Genomic DNA, 24904 nt, shown 5'->3' with positions numbered 1-24904 from the left:
TCAATAATCCAGCCTGCTCCAAGATAAGTGTTCCCTTGGATAGTGTACTACATACAAGAAACAGAAATGGTTTTCCTACAGGGCAGCTGACCAAGACATTGTAATTCAGGTGTAGAATGTTTAGAACAACATCAGAAATTTAGAACTACAATGCTCTGCAACGAAATTCCCAGAAAGGTCAAAGTGTATTTCAGAACTCAACTTTTATGCATCAAAGGAACTTTTCAAAGACCTGTATACTCTCCATTCCATATTCAAACATCTGTTAATAATCCTTTTAAATACAATTCTGTTGCACACGTAGTTTAGTTCCAGACAGAAATTCAGTGCTGCGTATAATTTCTGTAAAAAATATGTTCTGTGCTTCTTATATAACATATGGATCTCCAACTATGCTTTGAAAACTTAAGCTTAACACAGCATGTAACAGGAGATCACAAAAATGTTCATTGAATTCCAGCAGGTCCTCTTTGTTTCCGTGTATCAATCCATCCTAATAAAATCCATCCTAATAAAAATCTACTCCTATGAAATCTCTGCTTAGGAAGGTATGAATCTGTCAGCTTGAATTTAACTTCAGATTATCGTTGCCCTCTTACCTTGCATCATAATACATTTTTCAATATAAACTTTCCTTTATTGTGCATAACTCCTACTGAGGCAAATACATGCACCTGTGTATAACTACTTTTGTTCATCAGTTTTGTTTCACCAGGCTTCAACTTCATTTTGAATAAAATAATTATCCTATAAATACATTCCATTTTCCGTGCAGTACATTCCTGAGGAGTCTCCATTTTTTTCCACATTTGCAAACTAACTCCAGAAGCGAGTGTCTCTGTCAGATATAGTTACTGACAATCAGTTTACCTACTGCCTAATATTCTGCTGGAAGTGTGGCAGTGGCAATATAAAAGACCATAAAAAAACTAAAAAAGAAATCACCTACAAAAGCAATAAGATCACACAGAGGAAACACATTTTATTGGGTCAGGCTTTGAAAATCTTGTTTGGGAAGGCTCTCTTACTCCCATGCACATAGAAATGATAGCTACTACAGAAAACATGGAGGTGTTTGTATTTATACAATTTCAAGACTATTCCTGCACATTTTTTTCAATTTATTCTGTCTGTACCAGGTTAAAGATGCCTAGCCAGTATTTCAGCTAGATATCTGGTATTAAATCAGTGCAAGATTAACATTTGAATTGCCATGCTTAAGATTCACACCATAAGCCTGTGGAAGAACTGGTGTGGCCATTAGCTTTGGCAACTGCTGGTAGTGCTGATGCATTTCATTAATCCTTTCAACAAAAATGCCATATATAAATTTAAATTCATTACCTTGCTCACCACTCCAACTAAAAAATGCCCCCACAAAACATGGCAGAGGTACACTGAATCAATGCTATAGCAATGAATATTCAGCAGATAATTAGTGATTCACAAATTACTGTTAACAGCCAGCCCAGATGCTGTCCAACGTAACAAGCATTTTTCTAATAGCCCTGAAATCATGAGATTTTAAAGGTGCATTTGATACAGATACAAAACCTCATTATGTCTGATAGAAACTGCTCTTTACAAGTAAGAAAAATGTGGTTTTCATAAAGAAACTCTGGGAGGGAAAAATTCAGGAGGACTATGTAGAAAATATTTAAATCATGTAATCTTCAAACTACTTTTATGTGACTTGCATATAAGTGTACAGTATGCTTGTTATAGGTTTTGATAAACTCTACAGAATAAACTTCAGTAAAGTCAGACCTTTAAATTATGCTTTAGTCAATACTGGGGTGAAACGTAAACATTAACAGGACAGAGGAATTCCTTTGCTCCCTTAATGAGAAAAATTATGGCCTAATCCTTGAATAATTTCTAAAAAACTATTGGTTTGATTACAGAAAATACTGACTCTCCTTCTTGGCATGAAATTAACTCTGAAAAAATTATCAGCATATGACATGGAAATCCAGGCAGTCATAATAAGCATCCTAAACACTGCCTGTGAAAAATGAAACTCAAATAATGCTCTTTCCAAAATTAATGCTGCCCTAATATTACATTCTGAAAAACTAACTATTCTGATAAATCTTGTGTTGGTCCAGTCTTGATCACACAAAGGAAGAGATTTACTTAATGCAAAGACTCCAACTAGAACCTTTCAAGTCTGTGTTTTACAAAAGAAAGAAATTAAACTAGTATTACAATGAAAAACATGAGAAAAACCAAATAGACAATGATATCTATAACATTTTATGTAGTCCTCTATTAAAAGTGACACCATACACTCGTTACATAAACCATGTAATGGAAAAAGTTAATTCAAGGGAAACAGGAGAAGTTTGCATTGTACTTAAGAGATATCAGATTTTACTGAAGACTTTTGGTATGTCTGTAATCTCTGTCCAAATTATTCATTGACATTTCTGAACCCCTTTCATACCACTCAGGATCTGCTCCTTGACATACAGTAATTGATAATATCAGATAACCACTCATCTCCTGAGACTTCTGATTCGATCGAATCACTGATTTCCTCCAGAAAAGTAAGTATTTCCATGTAAAATTCTTTGCAGAGAAAGCCTAGCTGCATCAACTCACCTGTAGGATGTGTGTTTTGTGATTTGAAGAGGCCCACGACACTTTTTCCATGAAAGCCCCCAGACCTTAGCAGAAGAGTGCTGTTTTTAGTGTTCTTCCAACAGACCACGGGCAGGCGGTTGTGTCGGTAACAGCGAGCCACTCTCTGCAGGCTGTTGTCCTGGACAGTCTGGGGGACCACCAGCAGCCCAGGGTAACTGCAGGGACAAGAAGGAGGGGAAAAAAAATTGAACAACAATTAAAACTGCTCAACGATGGGAAAAAAACCCCAAAACACCAACCCAAAATTACAAGCTGAAAATATATCTCAATGAAAAGATGCCTTACCTGTTGGAATCATTTTATTTACTACATAATTTTTAGTTCAATCTCAGTAAATACCTTAATTTGTAAAGAAAACTGCAGTTTAAATAGAACTTGAATTATGAACAAATTGCAAGACTATCATTATTAGTCACTTTCAATTTAAGGTTACGTTTTATTTGGCAGTATTTTTCTTCTTAGTGTATCTCTTATCTGTCACTGTAATGAAGCCATATTTTTAAGCATGACAGAAAACAGAATTTTGAGGCATGCAAATGATGCAGTAGTTTTGTTTTGACACTTGTATATGAAATATGAGAATTGAAAGGAAAGAATGTTAGATTGTCTAAAGTATCACAATGAAAACAATAGTTTTTGGTTTATGGCAAAATACATTTAAATTTTACAGTCAGATTCTTTGGAACACTGCTTGAAACTGTGTACTTTTAAAAACACTACAATACAGGGAGAGATTAGGAAATTCACTGATGTAATACCTTTAAAGGTGGAAATCCCAGCAAGACTGTAGTTGTGTTCACGTTTGTGAAAGAAGGATTCAAGGAATTTGAAATATTATTTTCTACCTCCTCAAAAAAAAAATCAACTTAAGTGCCAATTTCATATGTTAAGAAGAAGCTGAGACACAGGGAACAGTTACTGCTTACTAAACAACTTAGTTTCTCTATAATATACACTGTTCCTGTAAATTCAATTCTTTAACATTTGTTGAACTGCACTCAGACAAAATAAATGTACGTGACATTTACAGTCAAACTTCTTAAAATGCAGTAACCAAACTAATATAGCAGTAGATTAGTATTTATATCCTGAGATTTTTAATCTGCTCAGATATTAATTACTTTTAAAAAAGCACCCTCTAGAATATTAAAACCCAGTGGTTTTAGGGGAGGAAAGAGTTGTCTGCATAATGTTCAATGCATAATGAAAATGCATAGATTTAATGCGTTCATCTGCATTGTACTCAGTGGTGATTAAACAAAAACAGTACTTTAGATAAGTCGTAAAACAAGAAAGGATCTAGTATTTTTCTTTTGTACCATTTTCCACGAAGAAGTGGTGATTCCATTGTCCATAACGAATGACTAGTCAAAACTGGCTTTAGAGAATGCAAATGTCTTTTGATATGACTCATGCAGATATGCTTTTGTATTAAAAAGAATGTTTGTGGGCCATGGTAGTAAACTACATCAGCTTTCACAACAAAAAGAGGAGTTAGTGACATTCACGTGCTGAAACAGAGTACGTGACTTTCAGCACATGACGAACTTTGAAAGTAGATACTTTCATGAATTTAATTTCATCATGTATTTTTTAATTTGAAGAAAATATTTATTTATAATTCTTTCTGAGGCTTGCTTTTTTATTTAGGAACAGAAGAGACTTTAAATGCAAATACATTTATGCAAATATACATATACGTGTCTCTACTTTCAATTCCTTAACTGCGTCGGTAAACTCACCTCCTGCAAAGTGAATACATCCTGTTCAGTGCAGTTATTCTTAAGGATTCTGTTTTTGAGCGAGAAGAGTTACTGCTGATGGTCCCCAGTCCCAAACGCTGGTAGTCTCTGAAACAGGCTTTTTCTACTAATTGCTCCATTGTTGATTTTTCTGATGCTTTCAGGGTCCCACCTGTGTGCATTTCGCTGTCGTCTGAAACTGAAGTTAAAAACCTTTAGGAGTTTGTGACTGGGGAGGCCACAGGTACACAGAAAACAGTGCTGCTTTCTTCTATATTATTCTGTCTTACTCTCAGTGACAAAGTGGCAAGAACTGAGACACACAAACCACAGTTTATAAAATTCATAAACAATAAAATATTATCTTAGGAAACCTGACTAAATCACACAGTTACCTCCAGCACTTGTGGCTGGCATGGCTGACATCTCTCTTGCTAAAATCCTGGAAAAAGTCATCTCACATATTCATTTGAACCAAAGACAGATAATATTTTTTTGCACATTTACAAGTTCTATACGAATTCTTTACAAAATCATTACATAGTCAAGATAAAAATGGACCACACAATTCTGTTGTTTTTAAGCTATCTTCCAAAGAGGTATGATCTCTTAAAGGCTTGGTTCAACTTAAAAAATGTTTCAGTGTTCTAATTTCACAACAGATGACTGTTGGTTTCTTAATGTCTCTGTTTCAGTGTCAAACAGCAGCTTCTTCAGCCATGCACATCAGCTGCACTTCCCAAAGCAGAAAAACCTTCAACTATGAGAGATAAAAAACTATGTCACAAGTTCAAACTATTCTGAAATTCAAGTCAAGCAAGGTCTTCGTACAAAACCTGCCACCTGCCTGTTAGTGACACTTCTCAGCTATTTCCAAATGCTTCTGAAAGCAGATTTACTGCTCACAGCACGTATCAGTTACTTGTTACCACCTCAAGCATTGAAATATGTGCGTATGAGAAGTATTTCTTCAAGAACGATGCTCTGGAAAGTATATAAGGATTTAAATTTAAAACAGTACTTTATAACACTGGAAATTAAAATTATAAAAAAAATAAAATTATGATATAATTAAAATTTTACTGGCAGTAGAATTTACAGTAGTACCTATACAAATTTTTTTTTCAGTGCATCTTAGCATAAGAGCTGAAAGAGTCATGTTTTTTGCCCCTTCAGCTCATCAAACAAAATCAAAAATTCTCTATTTGATCTGAATAACAGAGTTTAATACTGTGGATATCTACCCTTTTTCCTGTGTTTTCATATTTGTCATGGTAAGAAAGAAGTTACACAACATTTAAAGTATAAAGTGTACTAATGAGAAACAAAATTAAATCAGTTTTAGAAATAATTTATTTTTGGTCATATAGAAACTTGGTATTTAACAGATTTCAATGGAAAACTGTAACTGACTCAGGTAAGATGAGGTTGCATTTTTTGAAATACTTTTTTCTAAATGTACTTTTCTCTCATGAAAGCAGGTATACTGGTGATCAGCATTTGCAAAACACTTTCCTGTGCATAAAAAGCTAGAGATAAGAGCTCATATCAGTGTCCTTAACCTGGAGAGACAACACAATATCTTCAACTTGATTTATCTGATTTTGAAAAGACGAGGGATAAACCCTCTATTTTACTGTTCTTGAGATGTGACTATTTGCAAAAGCAGGTTTAGCAGTCTCTTGTTTTATTGAACACATCAGTATGATCACCTATAGGAAACAGAATTTATTAGTGATTTAGAGATTATAAACTCTGAAAATAAAATGATGAAGAGGAATTGGAGGGAAGTTAGGTGTTCACTGGCAACAAATAATAACTATAGTGTCCAGTTTTGGAAATCACATTGTAAGTTACCTGTGGACTAGTGTAAGAAGTCTGAGAAAAGAGCAATGAAGATGATCAGAAGTCTATCAAGACTAATAAACAAAGAACTGAAAAAAAGAACTGTGGATATTTAATATCCAGAAAGGAACAGAGAAATATTACAACAGGCCATAAATACATTAAACTGCAATCAGAATGAAGGAATTCATCTCTTCTATATGCATAGAGAGGCAGAGTAAGAAACAAAGGCATCAAATTATAGCAAGATGATGTTTAGTCCTGAATATTAGAAAGCTGCTTGTTTTCCTCCAGCATTAAGGATGGTTGTAGAGTTGTGAAACCTTCATCTTTGAAAGCTTCTAAGAAAAAGTTAGGTAAACACCTACAAGCTGACGTATGTTGATCTTGCCCTGGGGCAGAGAGATGGACTAGTTGACCTCTTGAAGTTCCTTCCAACCCCATCTTTAACATATCTTTTTTAAGACAATGCATCACTTGCTGCAGATAGTTCCTGTTTGACTCATTGTTGGTAAAGCTGCATAGTTTCCCACACTTCAGTTTTTGAGACTTGCAAACAAGTCAAAAACAAAGTCAAAACCACAGCAGTCAAGATAAAAGAAATTGCAGTGATTGCTTCAGACAGAGTACAAATAGCCATAGGAAGTAAAGAGTCACCACTGTTGTCAGCTGACTATACCTGATGTGCAAGTGCTGCACGGAGAGAAAAGCAAACTGTTAGCCCTTGGTCACCTTACATATTCCCAGCCAAAACATCTGTAGAACATCAAGCCTGAAGACTCAATATAACTTATATTTTTATATTTTTGTTAGGGGAGGAAAAAAAGTGACTATTCACTCATGTTTATATAACACCTGTGTTCATGGAAGAACACAGTTGTTTTGTGTATCAGCAATGCAAAAACTTAAAATTTCTTCATCATCAAAGGCAGTATGACTACACAGGTATGACTGTGCTTTGTGTCTCTGGTTGAAGAACACAAAATCACCCAGATACAGTCTGCAGAATTGCTTCTGACCCAAAGAATCTGCAACATTAGAACACACGCTCACTCAGCCCTTAAGGAAAATGCTGAAAATTCAATTAAGAAAGTAATTTTTCAGCACTGTAAAGACATTCCGTATTTTCTAAATCTTTATTTTTGCCTTTTTCTCACCACTTTATCTGGAATGAAAGAAGAGAATATTTTTCAGCTCAACTGGAATGGTTTTCTTCCATTTTAGAGAGATCAGAGACAGCGCTTTAGTCCTGCTTTGGACAACTTTCACACATCTGCTCATAAGTCACATAAGTTGCCTTGCTCAATGACCAAATATTCAAAAAGAAAATTTGGCTTGTTTGATGTTTTGAAGAAATTATCAGTGTTTGATAAACACTTAATTATCTGAGACGCTTATGTTTTTTTAAAAAGAAAGAATGGTATGACAAAACAACACCTGTTCATGTACAGGAGAATCTGGTTCCCTCTAGTGGTTTATTATAAATTAGCAGTGGTCCAGATAAGGATATATTGACAGCAGCACATTGAAAGAATAGAACATTTCTGGAGAAAGTCAAACTCCACACCATCACACAAAAAGGACAAAGTGCCCAAATCCCCTTCTACCTTCTGCCCCAAATCCTTCCAACCAAAATTTTGGAAAGTGGTATATTCAGTAGTAATGACTTCTGCTGCTTTCAGAAATCATTTGTCAGTTCCACATCCACAAAAGCCTCCAATAACGTTTGCTCATTCTTGCATCTCACCAGTTACTGCTTTCTCATTGTAGACTAATTGCAGATGGCTAAAGATAAATGGAGGCTACAGCATGCTTCTGTGCTGTTTCATCTATGCTAGTATGATGGAAAAAAAATGATCTAAAAGATACTATATCTAAATAGTCTGATAATAAAAAATAATCTCATACTTCACCATACCACTGAATTAAGTCAACTTCCTCTTCTGCCTCATCACGGCAAAAGAAAACACTCGCTAAATGTACAGATTTGAAGCCCTTCTCTTTCCTGTCCAGGAAGACTCTTCGATTTCATTTTGAAAACATTTCTTATTCAATAGACTGGAAAGGAAGCATAATAGGATAGACTTATTAACCAATATGGAAAAAAGTATTTTACTCTTACCAGAGATATCATCATCTTCATTCCAGCCCGGGCGATTCCCTCTTTCTTCCACGATTGTGCCTGCCTTCTTCTTCAATAAATACTGGCGTCCAATTGTCATCTTCCCGGCACGCTTTGCTCCTTTCACAATGCTTTTTGAGAAGGTACTATAAATTCAAAGCAAGAAGAATATTTAGAAAGATGCCTATGATTCTCCCTAACAGCATTTACAGATTTCTATGATGAACACAAATAAAATTTATTTAATAATTTTCCACTTAATACGGAGTCAATAATTATAAACTTCAGAAAAATTACTTCCTATATTAATTTTTAAACACAAATTTTATTACTTTGAGATAAATTTGAGTCTATAGTGTCTAATGGCAATGAATAAGCAGATATCAACTTTCTTTAGGTATTTTTATTTTGCTAGCAATGTGATAAATCTAGAAAGTTGACAAAGTAAAGGCAGGAAAGATAGAAATTACCTTAAACTTTTAGGATTTCATGACTACCTTGGGATTCTACTTTTCTGTGTCAACAACGCAACAATCAACAGAGAATCACAGGAGCTATCACTCTGGAATAGACTAATGATGCTGCTGGTCCAGTAAAATTAATGTATAATATAAAACTTAAAAGTAGACCTAAAGCTCAAACTCTAAATTAAAAACCACTAGAGCAAATGCACAGGGTAAAACTAATTCTAATCCAGATTAGGTTGTTAACCTAATACACTATGAATCTTGTTTCCATGTTGGCACAGGTTGCACAGCTCAAGATGCTACTTATATTTTCAAAATATATTTCAAAATGTAATAAGGTGCCTGTCCAAACCTACTGCCTCAAGAAATTTAGATAAATAATATAATTTCCATATCAAGTAAACATCTGTATCATACTAATCTACCTCTTGTTCAGGAAATATAAAGAGATGCAGAATAGCAATCACTTATTTTGACATTTCTGAAAAGCGATCTACATTTGTGCAAAGCTCTCAGACTGTTCAATGTGTTTGACTAATACAAAACAAGAACATCAGCAATAAAAGAAGAAGAAAGTCTATACCGGAAGGAAGTGTTCTTTTCTTTCTGTTTTGGTAAAATTATCTGTGGTGCTGTTTGCCCAGCTGCGAATGCAAAAGTGCTGAAGATGGACTGAGGATAACGGAACTTCATTAACTGTTTCTTAAATATTTCCACCACTTCAGGACTTACTTCTTCATCAAATGCTACTTTAATTAACTGCATATTAAAAACATGACATGTTAGAAACTGAAAAAAAAAAATTACAGAATTACAGAAATTAAAAGATTCTAAAATTCATTAGCAAAATTTTCATACTTATGCAGTACTATGCCTATCAGAAAACACAAATATATTTACATACATCTTATTTATTTTGAGGGATATTACACGTTTTAATAATTTTTTATTTACTTTTTAAATTTATGCCCTAATACTAAGGTATTTTCACGAAGAAGCATCTGGAATTCTCATAATATCAAATACAAAATATTTTGGTAAATCCAAGTAGTAGTGCTGGCATTAAGATGTCTGCAACAGTTCAAGTACTGGTCACATGGGACAGCTTAGCTTGGAAATATTCTGCCAGCTCTGCCCCTATACTGGGAACTAAGGTTGGTAATGCACTTCAAAGACTCTCACCAAGGCAATGATTTCAGCATTCATATGTCACAACCATTATATTTCTATTACTTAGACAGTCCAATTTTTGCCTCACCTTGCAAACTATAGAAAACTGCTCATAACAAAAATGTGATCATGAAATCTGGTCCTTAAAAAGGAAATAACCTTGTGCTATTCAACACTGATCCCTCCACTTGACTAAAAATGCTTTTTTGAAAAGTTTGGGGAGAAAAGGAAATCCCACCCAATCATCCTCATCCAAAAGGAAGACAGTCAGCAACTCAGGGGAAAAAAAAAGAGACAGAAATCATGGAATCCATAAAAAGGTCCAAAAGAACTTCAAGAATGTGGAAAAAGCAAACATAGAAATATCCTAGAGCTTTACTTTTGAGCGCATACCTAGACACCTTTTGAATGTCTTTTGCTTGCCATCTAGAAGGTGGATTTCATCCTTGCTTTTCTAATTCTACTTGTTTTGTAAATACTTTCCAAATGACTAATAACTTTGTTGTTCTAGGACCTCCTTGAAAGGAGCTCTTCACTCTTTCAGGGTAATGTTGATCTGAGGTTTTAAAGAGATTAAATAGCATAATTGTGCACAAAACCATCTGAAAAATCATTATTAATAAACAAAGAGGAGGGGCTATTTCATACTGCACTGAACTCTGGCTGTTACATAGGGAACGGAGAGTAAACTGTTTGCTGATTGTTTTTGTTCTCCTAACCTAATACAAAACTATGCTAAACAAAAGCAAAGATGATGTTTGACCTGAATCCAGCACTAAAAACACTGTGTCTGTATTTATCACATCGTTGAAGCATGCTAACTATTCTGGTAAAAAGATTCCTGGAAAATAAGAGTCCTCTCACAAGTCTGCAAGAACAACGCTTTTTTACTTATTTTACTCACTTTTATTCCTAATCTTATGCTCTTGAAGAGGATATTGAAGGATGATTAGCTAAATAATGTCGGTTACTGTAAGGAATTAGTAAAATGCTGATGATCTAGGTTGTTATGTTTTCAAATGTTAAGAGTTATTGTTCTCAATGAAAACATACTTCTGCAGTCAGTCGACCCAACAAAGTATTTCATATCTTAAATACTTCATTCTACTTTCAGTCCAAGATATAAAATTCTTTGCTTTCAACTTTCCATCTCTTATGGTTTGACCACAGCTAATATCATCATCAAGGGGAAGAATTCAGGGAAGACTTCAGGATTCCTAATTCTTAGAAGTCCATCTCTGTCAATTGCCCTGCAGTACATGCTTCTGTTTAACACATCAAGGGGGATCCTACAGATGGAAAAATTCCAGGATCTGTGCCAGCCATGTAGAGACTCACTGGTTCTGGCCAATGGTGGCTACTCCAAAGATTCCTGGAAGTTCAGCTTCCATGTGTGACATACCATGACTTTCTGTCCTGGATTTTAACAGAAAGCTGGTAAAGTGTCAAGTGTCAATAAGAAAGCAATATTTATAGCTTTTCCATATTCATTCCATGTAGCTGGAGGAGAGAGAAAGCATGTTTCCATCGGTCTGCCTAGGCCTCTACTTACATGAAGATATTTTAGATCCAAAGTAGCCCCTTACTGGATCCAAAAAAGACAGGTGAGGAAAGCAGTGAAAGAAATCCAATGTGAAAATGGTAACCCTCTGTAAATATCAACTGGGTCAAGAAAGGCCAGGGTTTCTATGAGGACTGCATTCTCTGTCAACTTTGCAGGGCAGAAAGCTGGACTCTTCACAAACAGCAGGACAAAGAGCTGCTCATAAGTGTATTGAGCTGACTGTACAGTCACATAAATTTTTCAAAAACTTCCTTTTACCTGAAAGGTAGCTGAACTGATCTGCAGTCCTTCCTGCATACTCTGCTGCAGCTGGTTCTGGATACTGATCTTCTTCTCCTTCGTAACAGACGCAATAGGAAAGCTCCGGATCACTGTCTGCTCTCCAACTGAGGACCACAACACACAGACACTTGTTAGATCACAGAGTCAGATCTGCTTCAGTCACATTGTCATTTGAATAGACAGGAATGAGTAAGTACAAAGCAACATGAATGTAATGGTAGAGAATTAATTTCAGGCAAAATACCTGAAAAGGTGGTAAATTTCTAAAGCATTACTTGTAATCTGAATTTATGCTTAATTTCAACTGGGATGAAAATAGTCTCCTTCCCTCTGAGTCTTTCTACACGATGGAAGTACACCCCCAAAATCTGGGTTGGTAGGGGGTAAAGAAACAATTTCAAGCTTCTTCAAATTTCATATTGCATCATATAACTTATAAACAATGGTATACATTGATATCTTTACATACGACCACAAACTTTCCCCAATAAATTTATACTTTTGAATGACAATCTGCTTAGAAATTGCAATGTCAAAACATGAAAATTTATCATTTAGAAGAGCTATTTCCATTACATATTAAAAAAATACTGCATTTACAAGCAATAACTTTAGGTAGACTACTAACATAAGAATATTTTTCCTTTAACTTGCTTCCAATGTCTGAAAAAAAAATTTTATGGAAACCTAGGAGTAGTGGAAGCTGCAGATCTCACATGGATTTTATGTTCTCTCTTAGTGGTGAAGAAGCTTACAAACATTGCTGTGCAAAACAGCAATATTAAACCAGTCTTACAGGTGGAAGAGAGATATAAAGATACCAAGTATTTTGTCCATTCTGAAGTCTATGAAAATTACTAAAGTATGATCGGGAATGTTCCTGTTTTCTGTCTCCAATTTTAGGTAGTCCATAAAAGCCCATGGTGCCATGTGACAGCTACTGAACTTTCCTTTAAGACATGTATATATGATTTTATATTACATAAATTACTGAAGACAGAACTCTAAATATCTACCAATACACAGGAATAAACAAACTTTTAGCATCTGAAGAAGTAAGCTGCAGTTAAGTGTAAAATCAAAATCAATCATATTCAGTGATAAAAGTTTGTATTAAGAGATTATTTTTATGTAACAAACATGAAAAATTATATTGTGAGGCATGTGCATTTTGATGTTGATACTTGAATAGGTGGATAGGCCAGCTCAAAATCCTGTCTATCCTGAAGGATCACAATTATAACTGTTTGGATTTTCTTACCCAGTTGATCATGAGGAGTGCCTTTAAATATAATTCTGTAAGTGGTAAGGAACAAAGCTCCTTCAGCAGGGAGGATATGAGGACCTCCAAGCAGTCCTCCTGTAGCTTCCTCTCTGCCATCAGGATCCAGCAGCACACGGAGACCTTCACAAACAAATTCTTCTCCTGGCAGTAAAGTTGGTCGTAGAATTTTGGGCTGATGAAAATAAATGAAATGTGTAAGTGTAATGGCAATATCAGTGTCATACCTCAGTCTAGTTACAATATTTGGTTTTAAAAGCTTCAAAACAAAATTATTATGAGACTGAGTCCAAAGAAGGGAGATGGAGTTTGGACTCAACTAAGAGAAATGGGTCTCAAAAAGCAGCGGGCATGCAATGGCTTGTTTATGATCAGAGGTTTGGCTCTAGTAGTTTCATATTTCATGAGACCAAAGCCAAGCACTTTATTTATCACTGCTGGAAATTTTCTTTTAATGTTTTGATGTTTCCTCCTAACATTATGAGAGGAAAAAAAGATTACTAAATTGCATGATTCTAATACTTGTAAGGAATACAAATATGTTTCATAATACTTGCCTTCTGTATTGGTGGAAGCCGCCTACTCTCACGATGGACAGCCTCCAGAGTCTCTATGTGCATTGCTACAATGCCTGGAAAGCAGGAATACCATAAGTGAAGTCTCCCACAATGTGAAAAAGAAAGCTGTAATCTAATTAAAACTCTTGATACTCTGAAATTCTCAAATTTAAACATTGAGGGAATAATTATCTAAAATTCAACAGCAATTACAGCCTGGAAAAGAAATCTAACCTTCTGACACAACTGAAAGTAACTGAAACTAAAAAGTGCATTTGTCTCACCAGGTAAAAAAAAAAGTACAAACCACCTTTTTGTCACAATTCCTACCTGGTATCATGCAATGCAGCCCCTTGATGTGATCCTGGGTAACTCCACTTTCCGTGCAGACCTTGTCAATAAATCTGGTGATGAAGCGCACAACTGCATTGGCAACGTCATTGTTCTCTGAGTCCTCAAATCCACTCTCAGTGTCATAACTCTCTGCAACACTGCCTGCAATACTACAGGCATAAATAAAAGCAATGTCAAGTGTGAAAAATTCAGCTGTTCATGCATATATGATACCTGGCTAGACAAAGACAAGCTGTGGGCTTTTTCCTCTAGCTGCAATTCACAAACCTTGCTAAAAGCATACGGTGGTACCACAGGTACATTGTACTTTCACTGCATTAGCACTGACAAAACTTCATGGATGATGACAGAGAACTTTCCCTTCATGAGCCCAGTGTAGAGAGGCCCACAAGAGAAAACAGCTTTTTTGAAGTGAGCTCTGTGTCTTCTCTTCATAAAATCAAGTACAGTATTTACAACCCATGGTAAACAAATATTTAGTTATATAGAGAAATATACATTAAATGCATATTTTGGTTGCAGAGCAAAGGCATCAAAATCTAAAAAGACCAAAGAAAAGTTTTTTTGTGCATCAGATAAGCGAGCAAGTCAGTGGTAGATGTACTCCGAACATCTAAAAATGCCTCCCATAATATTAAGGGCCAGATTCATAGATTGCAACATACACCACAACCACATACAACTCACAGGCATACTGAGCATGCCTGAGATTAGAGGTGTTTAGTCAGAAGAAATCAGTAACAGCATGGGGAGTTTTGTCCTGATAGCCTTTTACTTGATATCAGGGTTTTCACATGGTGTTCTATGATTTTATCAGGTGGGAATTTTGTACAGATTAGTGATAATGAAGACAACAAACAGAGAGAGAGGAAGGCTTGTTATGAAATGTTCTGGATTTGCATGCTAGGGAACATAACTGATGTTATACTCCTCCTGCTTCCTTAGTAATTTAACCTTTGCCATTGTGGTTTAGCCCTCTTGCTTTTTGTGGCCTCAATGCCTTTCCTCCTTGCAGCTGTTGCACAGAAATTGTGATTTTATGGATACTATACAAATGGTTTTTTGATTTTAGGTTCATACACAGGGTTTTTTTCAAGTTACATAAAAACTAACAGAGTGGTTTTCAGGCTGCTGTTTTCTTTCTCACCATACCCTGTGTTTGTCTTCAACAGCCATACAACTTTTATGTTCCTTTAAATGGTGGTAAATTACTCCAGATTAAGTTCTGTTGTTCAAGAGGAATGATATCGGACTTCTGCTCTCTTTAACTAATGAACTCGAAAAGAAGTGAAGGAACTGAAATAATCTGGTATTTAGAATAAGGCCTAAAAGGTAAGACCACTTTGCAAACCGTGCAAAACCCGACTGATGAGCACTGACCTCGCAGACCCACCTGTTTGTGACAATGCTGTTGCTTCCGCTCTCCCAGTCACCAGTGGCTGAAGTTCTCAGCAGCTTGTTCTTACTCGTGTCCAGTGGTACCAGCAGATAGACCATGAGGTTGGCAAAATGAATTGCCTGACTGAAAACTGTGCTTTCCTCATTCTGGACTAGCTCCTGCTGTGTCTGTTTATTAAGAGTTGGCCACAATCGCAGCTGCTCGGCAGCCAGGTCCATTGCTGTCTTATCCTGGTCTGGGCTTGCAGAATTTTTCTCCTAGAAGACATACAGAAAGAAATATAAAGAAGCAGAAGAAATAATAAAGCTATAACTTAAAGGACGATGTTTAGTCAGAACTTCATTTCTTAAATTTCTTAATAAAATTCTTCAGTTATTTAAATGATATAGTCATTTAAAAAGAAAAAGCAAATAACTACACTCAGTAGGGTCTAAGGAGAGTTATGATTACGGGAACTGAGCTTTGAAAGTGGTTTACTGAAATACACAAGTAGCACAATGTAGACAGATCTAAATAACATAATTTCTTTTGAGATCTTTTCTATGTCATACAATGTTCTCTGTTTCTTCAGAGTGGTTTACTGACTTTACTATAGCTCCCCTCCTGAGCTTATCCACTTAGCTCACATATGAACAAGCATAAATCAGATTGAGAAACAACATGCAGCTCATTGCCTGATCCGGGCAATATTCTCCAAATTCCTAGGATGCTCAGGTGAGAGAAGCTTGTCTATAAATAGTTTCCAGACCAGCTGAAACATTCACATTTTAATATGTTGGAGTCCAATTCTAGCATTAGCTTGAAGCAAACTAGGTAGATGGCACACAATCAAACTACAATAAAGGAATCTGGCAGCCGATATTAGTGACCTAATGCCTGATGTTAAATTAGTTAAAGACTAGATACCTTGCAAATACTTTTTCCATACTAAGCTGAGCTACTTTTCCATATAAACACGTGTGAGGGTTTAAAGAAGATGCTTCCCTGGAAGTGCTACTGTTCTTCACATTTTTCTTTACTTAGTGTCAGATTGGAGGAGGTTCCCTGTACACAAACCCATGGTCCTTTTCTCTTTATCCCTGAAACGTCTTTGCAGTTCTTCATTCTGACTACGTTTCTGGGAACAGCTCTGGCTGTTTTACTTCCTCTCTTTACAACACTGTATACTTTGGGTAGCATAGACTTTTCAGTCACACAGTTGATAGTGATATTTTCATAAAAGAAGAGAGATTACAAGTGGCTCTTCTCTATGTGTATGTGCTCCTTAAACAAAACCCATAATCTATCTCAGCATGCTGCAAGGCATCCCATTATACTACTCTCAGGAAAAATATACACATTGGAGTGTGGAAAATTCTACAAAAGGTCCTTGTTTGAAAAATTGTAAATGCGACATCAGATTATAATGCTTTGCAAACAAATGTACATTTTTATTATTTCTCATGTTATCGTATGCTGTGTAATACGGGGAAAATGAAAGAAAAATACACAGAATAACTTTGCTCTCTGTAACTCAGGAGACAATTAAAATGTGAATAAAAATACTACTTTAACATTTACTTTAATGTATTTTCCTACCTTTTGTTTTAACTGTACTGCATGGTTGTCATTGGCTGTAAGGTAAAGGGCACGAACTTGATTTTGCACGTTGCTGTAAAAGGTTGTTTCCCAAAATTGTTGGTTAGTCCAGATAGGATGATCTTGTACACAGGTGTAAGCAAACTGACTAACGCCAGGTGCTAATTTCTGAAAGTAAAAAATGTGCAAAGTTAACAAATAAGTCCTATTTTTTAAATTTCTTTCAAAGGCTATGACTTGAGTACTGAAATATAAATACATATATTTTTATATATATATATACATATACATAAAATTAGTTGTATAGAGTGAAATATGCCACTGAGTTCTTCCAAAAAACTTCATTTGTTGCAACAGCAGAAGATTAGATAAATTGTTATCTTCAGTGTTATTTACTGTACTCTATGACCCAAATCCAGCTTCTGAAAGTGTGCTAAATTGGGTATGTTCTTTGAAGTCACAAGGGTCTGGATCACTGTAAGGTCTCAAACAAACCCAGGATTGTTACAGCATTAGTCATTATGAATGAACCATTTTTTTCAAGTAGATCTATTTATTTAGGTTGCACTAGTCTCCCAGTGAGCTGTTTAGTATTCTTGATAACAACATACAATGAAAGGAAATTTATTTCAATGATCTGAATCATGAAGAATGAAATCCTTTATCATATATTCTTACTTTTTGAAAAGAAGAAGGCCACAAAAAAAAAATCTGTGTTGTATACTGCATGTAGCAAAGAAGGAGGTAATCTAAATATCTGCTTTGATTATTTTTGCAGCAGAACTGAAGAATAAAGTATATTACTGGGTGCTCCATTTAATGAATTTCACTCACAATACTACCCATACCTGAAATACACACTGTATCTAGAACTTAAATTTCATTTTGGTGATTATGTTGTAAACCACTTTCCTGGAGAGCATGACTACTACTCAATTTAATATTTGTAATGGTACAACTGTTCACAACAGCCAGTACACATAAAACTCTCTTAGCAGGCACTTGGACATCCAAATGGAAGGCTAGGAAATTACAACTGAAAATTTTAGAGTCTGGTTTACAGATTTCTGGTTTTGCAATTCTTCAAACTGTGTTTTCCACACTATGCTCTTCCAAGTACATCACGAACTAAAAGTCCTGATCATGTGCCATGTATTCATTCCTTATCAAAGGACCTTATTCCAAGGTCCTTTCAAATTATATGTTGAGAAAATGCTATGTGACATGCTAATAAAATTTACCCAATCAAAATACCTCCTTGTGATTGACCGTCAAAAAGTGAGCAAAAAATTGTTTATTTAATCATGCAGAATATCATCAAAATTTTCTGGTAAACTGTTACAAAATCTAAACATGTAGAAGATTCAAATTATACTAAATGTGATTTTGTTTATTCAACACAGATTGAAAGAGAAGATAGCTGGTTTGTTTAACAGATGACCAAGTTTCAGTTGTGGTGACGTTTTATAGCAGCTCACAGGAAACAATAACTGATCACACATTAACAGCTCCCACACCTGATCCAGCTGTTAAATCACAGAACAGGTCTGCACAAACACTACAGATCTTTGTAGTGACTGCTGAACATCCCTTAAAAAACCCTAAGGCATACAAAATATACACTAACTCTTGCATATTTTTATATATAAAAATATATAAATATTATACAATTATCTTACTATATATAGGATATATCATTTTATATACATATAAAATACACTATGTCAAGCCTATTAATTAGCAGGACAACTAACTGTACATGAAAATGAGTCTTCTAATACTAAAAAAAAAATGAGAAAATGTTACAAAATATAAAGGAGGACTACCTCTTTCCTCCTCTAAAGCCACCTCCTTTACAGCAATCTTACTTCTGTAAGAGCAGGACACGTTGTGCGTCTTTCACTGTTGGAAGATGTGTATAATGGTAGCTCAAAATGGCCTCATTTGTTCAGCTATGGTAATTACCACAGGCCCCACAGAAGGGATTTGGCCCAATCATTCACCTAATTAAAAATCCAGATGCACAAAAATCTGTGTTACAGAGGAATGGGGATGATGGGTAAATCGTGGAATATAAGGATGGACAACATACATTGAAAGCCATATAATGACTTCTATTTTGATTTATTCTTTGTTTTTTTCACCAGCAGTAATTCCCAGTCACAACAGATCTGCAAAAAGGGAGTACGATGTGTCAGGAAAAGGGGAAAGGAAAAAAAGGGGAAAGGGGAAAAAAAGGGGGAAATGAAAAAGGAGAAGGGAGAAAGAAAGGGGAAAGGAAAAGGAAAACACCTGTTCAAGCCCAGCTAGCTGGTAGTTAGCTCATGCCAATCTGTGTACTAAATGCCACACAAAGGAGTGAATTGACTATCAATCTCTTCACTTGCCTTTATGCCTTGGCCCAAATCAGGCAATTGTGTAAACTAGGTGAAGAGGGGGTGATCTTTGACAGAAACAAAAAAGAAAGTTCAAACTCATAATTCTGGGTCCACAGCAACAGTGTTGCAGATATAAAAATGAAATAAATGATTTTTACACAGGGACAAACATGACAGGAAAGCTGAGGGGCTTTTAGATGCTCTTCCTGTGCTCATAATTTAAAACCATGAACAGTCATTTCAATAGATAATGTTTAACCAACGGAGATTTATGTTCAAATATAACATAAATCAACGCTGACAATAAGTCCTAGACAAACTAAAACCACTTTGTTTAAGGAAGGATGAAAAAAACCACATCAAAAAGCTCAGCGATCATAAATGTTATCCTTCTCATCACCTGCATGTGTTGAAACAAATGGCAAAACCTGATATTGGCCAGAGCACAGAATCAAAATCAGGACTTTTAGTTCCTGGCTCTGCCAGTTATTTTGGGCAAAATCACTTTGGATTCTCAGTTTGTTTCAGTCAGTTTGTCTGCAAAAGAGGAATATGAATACCAGCCTCAAGAAGCACACTGTTGTTCCATGGACTAAAAATACTCTTGGTACAAATATAAGCATTCCATAAAGCTTGCAATGTCTATATTCTCTACTCTGGGAGTGCTTAGTCAGCCCACTTGACTAGAATGGAAGCTAATCTAACACATCAAAAGGACCCCAATGTTTACTGTTGTATTCAAAACAATTTGCTCAGAATTTCTCCAATTTAATTAAAACAGTAATTCAGTGTTTTCCATCAAGCAATACTACACATATAAAACATATATTCACCCAGCTTTCCATAGGACAGCTAAACTACACTGGTATTTATGCTCTTCCTCTCTGTCCTGATAATTCAGTTCTGCCAGACAGAATGAACGTAGGAGGCAGCAGAAGAATTTCCTACTTGTAAGGGAGGATTTAGGGACTGACAGCTTAAAAAAGACCCCAGAAGAAAATTATAAAAATAGTTCTGAACTGCTGAAGTCCTTGTTCTGACAGCTTAAAAGAGCACTGAGGTGTAAACTGTAATAACCAATAGGAAATTGGTTAACTTCTGCAAAGGACATTGAATACTTCCAATGGACTAACAGAACTTAAAAACTCCAAACGGCTCCCTCCCAAATTATGTATGAAACAGATGTCACCCATATCAAAAGAATGAATTACATTCTACAGTTTGTGAAAACACAACGCAGATTTGGGACTTGCTACATGTGGCTATAATATAGGTAACTTCTTGAATTCAGGAATTATCTTTTCATTATTTCCACCTTACTGAGGGGTACTGGATAACACCTGCCTAGAATTTTTTCCCCGCTTCCCTACATTGGATCCTTCTGATTCTGACAATGATACTCCTGGTTCAGTAAAAAACATGCACCAACTGTAAAACTCCCAAACTTACTGCGAGGTGCAGGCCCTCAAAGAGCTTCTCTATGACATTATATTACCTAGATTGCTTGTTTCTGAAAAAGTATGTGTTGTGCTGATCACTTATCAGTTACCATCCTTTACACCATAGAAGCTTAAAGAAGAAAGCAAGTTTATTTTAGTAAAATAAAGGATGGAGTTATTGATTGTGAAGCTGGAAGAAGATTTTCAAAACAAAAAGAGTAAAAACCAGAATATAAATATACCTGAGACTGCTCTTTTATCATACAATTTTGCTGCATGCCTCTCAGCTATGGAAATGAAGAGGCAAACTCAACGAGACTTTTTCTAGAGAAGTCCAGTTTATTTCAGAAATAAAGTAGATTTCTGTCTCCAACTTACAGCCCAAGTTATTTGTTTGGGTATATTTGGTGAGACAAGGAAGGAAAAGAAGCAAAGAGGAGGTCGCTGCTGAATGCAAAAAATAGCTTCCTCCTCAGCTCCCTGAGGAATCACCGGTTGTGGGTTATCTTTTTGACCTCTGTGAGAAAGCTGTTGTGACACCTTTGCATACCAAAGGAGATCACAGCACTTCCCCTCCTGTATTGGTTAAGGCTATCCCTGGAAGCCTGCAAGTGTAAGCTTATGGGTCATCCAGGACATTTAAAGTGACATTTAAAGGGTCACTCCCTATCCAGGAGCTGTTTTATAGAGACATTCAGTCAAATACCACCTATTGCATATCATGAATTGGCACCACTTCCCATAGACAACACGCTGCCCCTGCCCAAGGCAGTGTAATCTAAGTTTTGCACATGAACATGTTCTATGAGCCAGTCCTGCATTCAGATCTATGTTGTGCCCACACAGACACCTGGTAAGTCCAAAAAGGCTTCAAAGTTGTCCCACAGGATCAACCTACATCTATTGACCTTATCAATATATTACTTGCAGACAACACTGCATCACACTGTACATATACCACAGAACCACAGAATGCTTTGGGTTGGAAGAGACCTTCAAGATCATCTAGTTCCAACCCTCTTGCCATGGACAGGGACACCTTCCACTAGACCAGGTTGCTCAGAGCCCCATCCAGCCTGGCCTTGAACACTTCCAGGGATGGGGCATCCACAACTTCTCTGGGCAACCTCCTCTAGAGTCTCATCACCCCTACAATAAACAATTAATTCTTAATATCTATTCCAAAATCTACCCTCTTTCACTTTAAAGCCATTACATGCACATACTCAAACAAGTGTAAGTGTATATGTTTCCAAGTCTGACTGTGTGCTGCATAGATAACATCTGCCAAAAAAAGCAACTCAATGAATGGTCTTCCCTTTTGGTGTAAAGTATAAAATTATACACACATGTATTGTACACACAAATGTGGAGAAAGGTCATAAAAGCATAAAGTAAGAATTGTGAAGCTTCCATTAATTTTTTTTTCAAGTTTTGATTTTTACTGTTTAAGAAAAAAAAAGGTGAAATACTAAATCAAACTTAGTTTCCAACCCAAAAATCCCAGTAAAAAAAAAAAAAGAAAACAATTTGCCACCTCTTCTACCTTCAGAAAGCCACCAAACCAGACAGGACCCAAGATCGATTTCTATTTTAAAATAAGTTAGTTGCAAAACAGTTCATTACACTGTTTATCTATTATTATTTCACCATGAAAAATAAAAGGAAGGTCAATTCACTAATAATTCAGTGCTACCAAATCACTGAAATTAAGGTACATTAAATAAGGTACATTAAACCAGCAGAGGGCAATAGAATTCTAGAATTTTGCAAAAATGGGATGTAATTCTGGATGGAGCTTTATTTACTGTATACGTTTTCTGGCAAAAGTCACTTAAACATCTAATTACTCATGGTCTCTAACCCTAGATTCCTGAAGTTCATGTAATTACTTAAAGCCATGCAGAATATCTCACATTTCTATATAGATGTATCAAGATAGACAGATATATGCTAACAAAAAGGTCCATGTTACATTAAATAATGTGCATAATAACAAATCTCTTTCTCCAAAAAGATACCAAAGATATTTTAAAAGTTCTGTTACACACAGAAGGAAAGGAAATTAAAATCATCTAGAATGAAGTATGTTCAGATCCCACAAAAAAAAGAGAGAGAAGACATCTTCATACCACAACTTTACAATTCTAAATATGGTTAGGTTCCAAGAAGTGGATAAGAAACAGGTTGATTTTTTCCCCCAGTATACAGTACATTAAAGTTTTGTTTTGTTTTTTTTTATGTAATTTCATTATAGAGATTTCCATTACACTATTCACCGCTGTTTAAATCCCTTAGTTAAGTTACAGATTTCACAAATTCTCAGTTGCGGTGTTGAATCCACCTGAGGAGTATTTTAAATAGTGACACAGCTATTTTGAAAACCTTCTAAAATGTCAGTGTATTCCTTTGACATCAGGTGGTTCAGCAGTGAACATGTGCAATTGTGACTGCATTGGAATGATGGTATTGGAGCAACGAAGCTGTTACCCAGGTCTGTGCTCAGAACCAAATAAACCCTGTAAATCCCACAAGTTTATGGTTTTTTATTTATATTCAGATAGTGGTTCTTAGAATTATTGATGACCTGATATGTAAGCCCAGCTAAACAGAGCATCTAAGTAATTCCCCAAAGTATTTCTTTAATTACTATTTTCCTTCTCCTATAGCAGCTTTCTGTCTTCAGTGGTAGAATTCTCTCTGAAGTTCTCTTGATATACAGGATTCCCCTATCTGAAGAAACTATTAAAACAATAGTCCTCAAGTAGCCCTCAAGAACAGGGTGAGCAAATTAGAAATATGTGAGAGTACAATACAGAATATGAATTGCAAATTAATAAAATTAGAACAGTTGTAGATCTCACCTTGGCAAGTCAAATTATATATACTACATGGTTCAGAAGGTGAGAGAGAGAGGATGGGCAAAATAGAGACTATTATGGAGAATTCTGAAAGTAAGGAGAAGAAAACTGGACTTACTGCACTCTGAGCTAAGTCATTGGGGAGATTTGAAGATCTAGTCTGACCAACAGGCAAAGAAAATGATTGTGGAGGTGCTGAATGCAAGTGCCTTACAGAGCAGGGTACTGTAAGGAACAATTCTGCCAAATGATAAGATCCAGTTATGGCATGTGCTGCACATCTACCCGATAAATTCTTATTGTCAGAGTGTTATGAACTAATGACAAAGAGCTGATATGGTATTCAGAAAGCCAGTAACAAATCAGAGGAAGCAAAGAAGAGGATCCTACCAAGAATTTCAACTGGAGGTACTATCATAAAGGATGTAGAAGTAGCAAATGCATAAAAGGACAAAAACAAGAGTAGGAGATACAAACTGCAATTATGGGCTTGAATCACTGGGATGATAATGTGTAAGGAAAAAGTGTAAGCCAGGAAAGCATTTGTGACAGCTCAATTCTCTGGTCACATCCAGTTCAAACTGTTGATGAGGTATCTAGGACAGCAACACAGAAATTCACAAAAAGCAGGCAATATACACAAATATATCAGCAACTTCTCTCCCTTGCCATCTGTAAGCATTTGCTCTCTCTTGGAAATGTAAAATAATGCTGCTCAGATCATGAGAGATAATAATGCTACAATGAAACTGAATTCAATGAAAGAAATTGTATTTTCATTCAGAAAATTAAGTTCCATTCTACTGGGACAGGAGAAGTTGAACTTACACATATGGAAAATGCATGGGACTCTGTTACTTCATTTACATTCCTACAGTTTAAGGTCAGAAGTTTTACCAAAAATTTTAATTAAACCACCAGAAATTCTTTCACGGTGAAAATTCGAAGTGAATCAGAATTTCTGTAACACTGTAATCCCTCCTAGAAGTAACAACGTAAAGAGATGGGCTATAAGTAAATTAAAATTGTTACAGTTAAACCAGAGTTCCTATCATGGCTAGAAAATGAGCTCAAGTGAAATCAGGGATAGTCACAAATGATGTGATCCAATAACAGCGGAAATACAACAGAATTTCTCCTGTTTATTCGAGGAGATAGTGGATCAGTTCCTCAGTTACAGAACTAAGCATTTACTATAAAATTTATCATTACATCTTA

At 35.7% G+C, this 24904-nt stretch overlaps 1 protein-coding gene across 5 annotated transcripts in view; it reads right to left on the bottom strand.

The window, feature by feature from the left end:
• SBF2 (SET binding factor 2) overlaps positions 1-24904 on the bottom strand; it is a 258391-nt gene that overhangs the window by 39568 nt on the left and 193919 nt on the right. For all 5 annotated transcript variants that reach the window (XM_032690555.1, XM_032690551.1, XM_032690553.1 and 2 more), the window contains exons 18-27: positions 17009-17176; positions 15425-15687; positions 14008-14180; positions 13678-13751; positions 13100-13295; positions 11815-11942; positions 9406-9581; positions 8356-8501; positions 4389-4587; positions 2605-2801 (exon numbers count right to left, since the gene is read on the bottom strand). In XM_032690555.1, coding sequence (XP_032546446.1) covers positions 2605-2801; positions 4389-4587; positions 8356-8501; positions 9406-9581; positions 11815-11942; positions 13100-13295; positions 13678-13751; positions 14008-14180; positions 15425-15687; positions 17009-17176 — 1720 coding nt within the window. The remainder of the gene's footprint in view (positions 1-2604; positions 2802-4388; positions 4588-8355; positions 8502-9405; positions 9582-11814; positions 11943-13099; positions 13296-13677; positions 13752-14007; positions 14181-15424; positions 15688-17008; positions 17177-24904) is intronic.

This window comes from Chiroxiphia lanceolata, chromosome 6 (assembly GCF_009829145.1).
Source record: "Chiroxiphia lanceolata isolate bChiLan1 chromosome 6, bChiLan1.pri, whole genome shotgun sequence".
Taxonomy (NCBI): Eukaryota; Metazoa; Chordata; class Aves; order Passeriformes; family Pipridae; genus Chiroxiphia; species Chiroxiphia lanceolata.
This window is presented reverse-complemented; position numbering and strand designations above follow the sequence as displayed.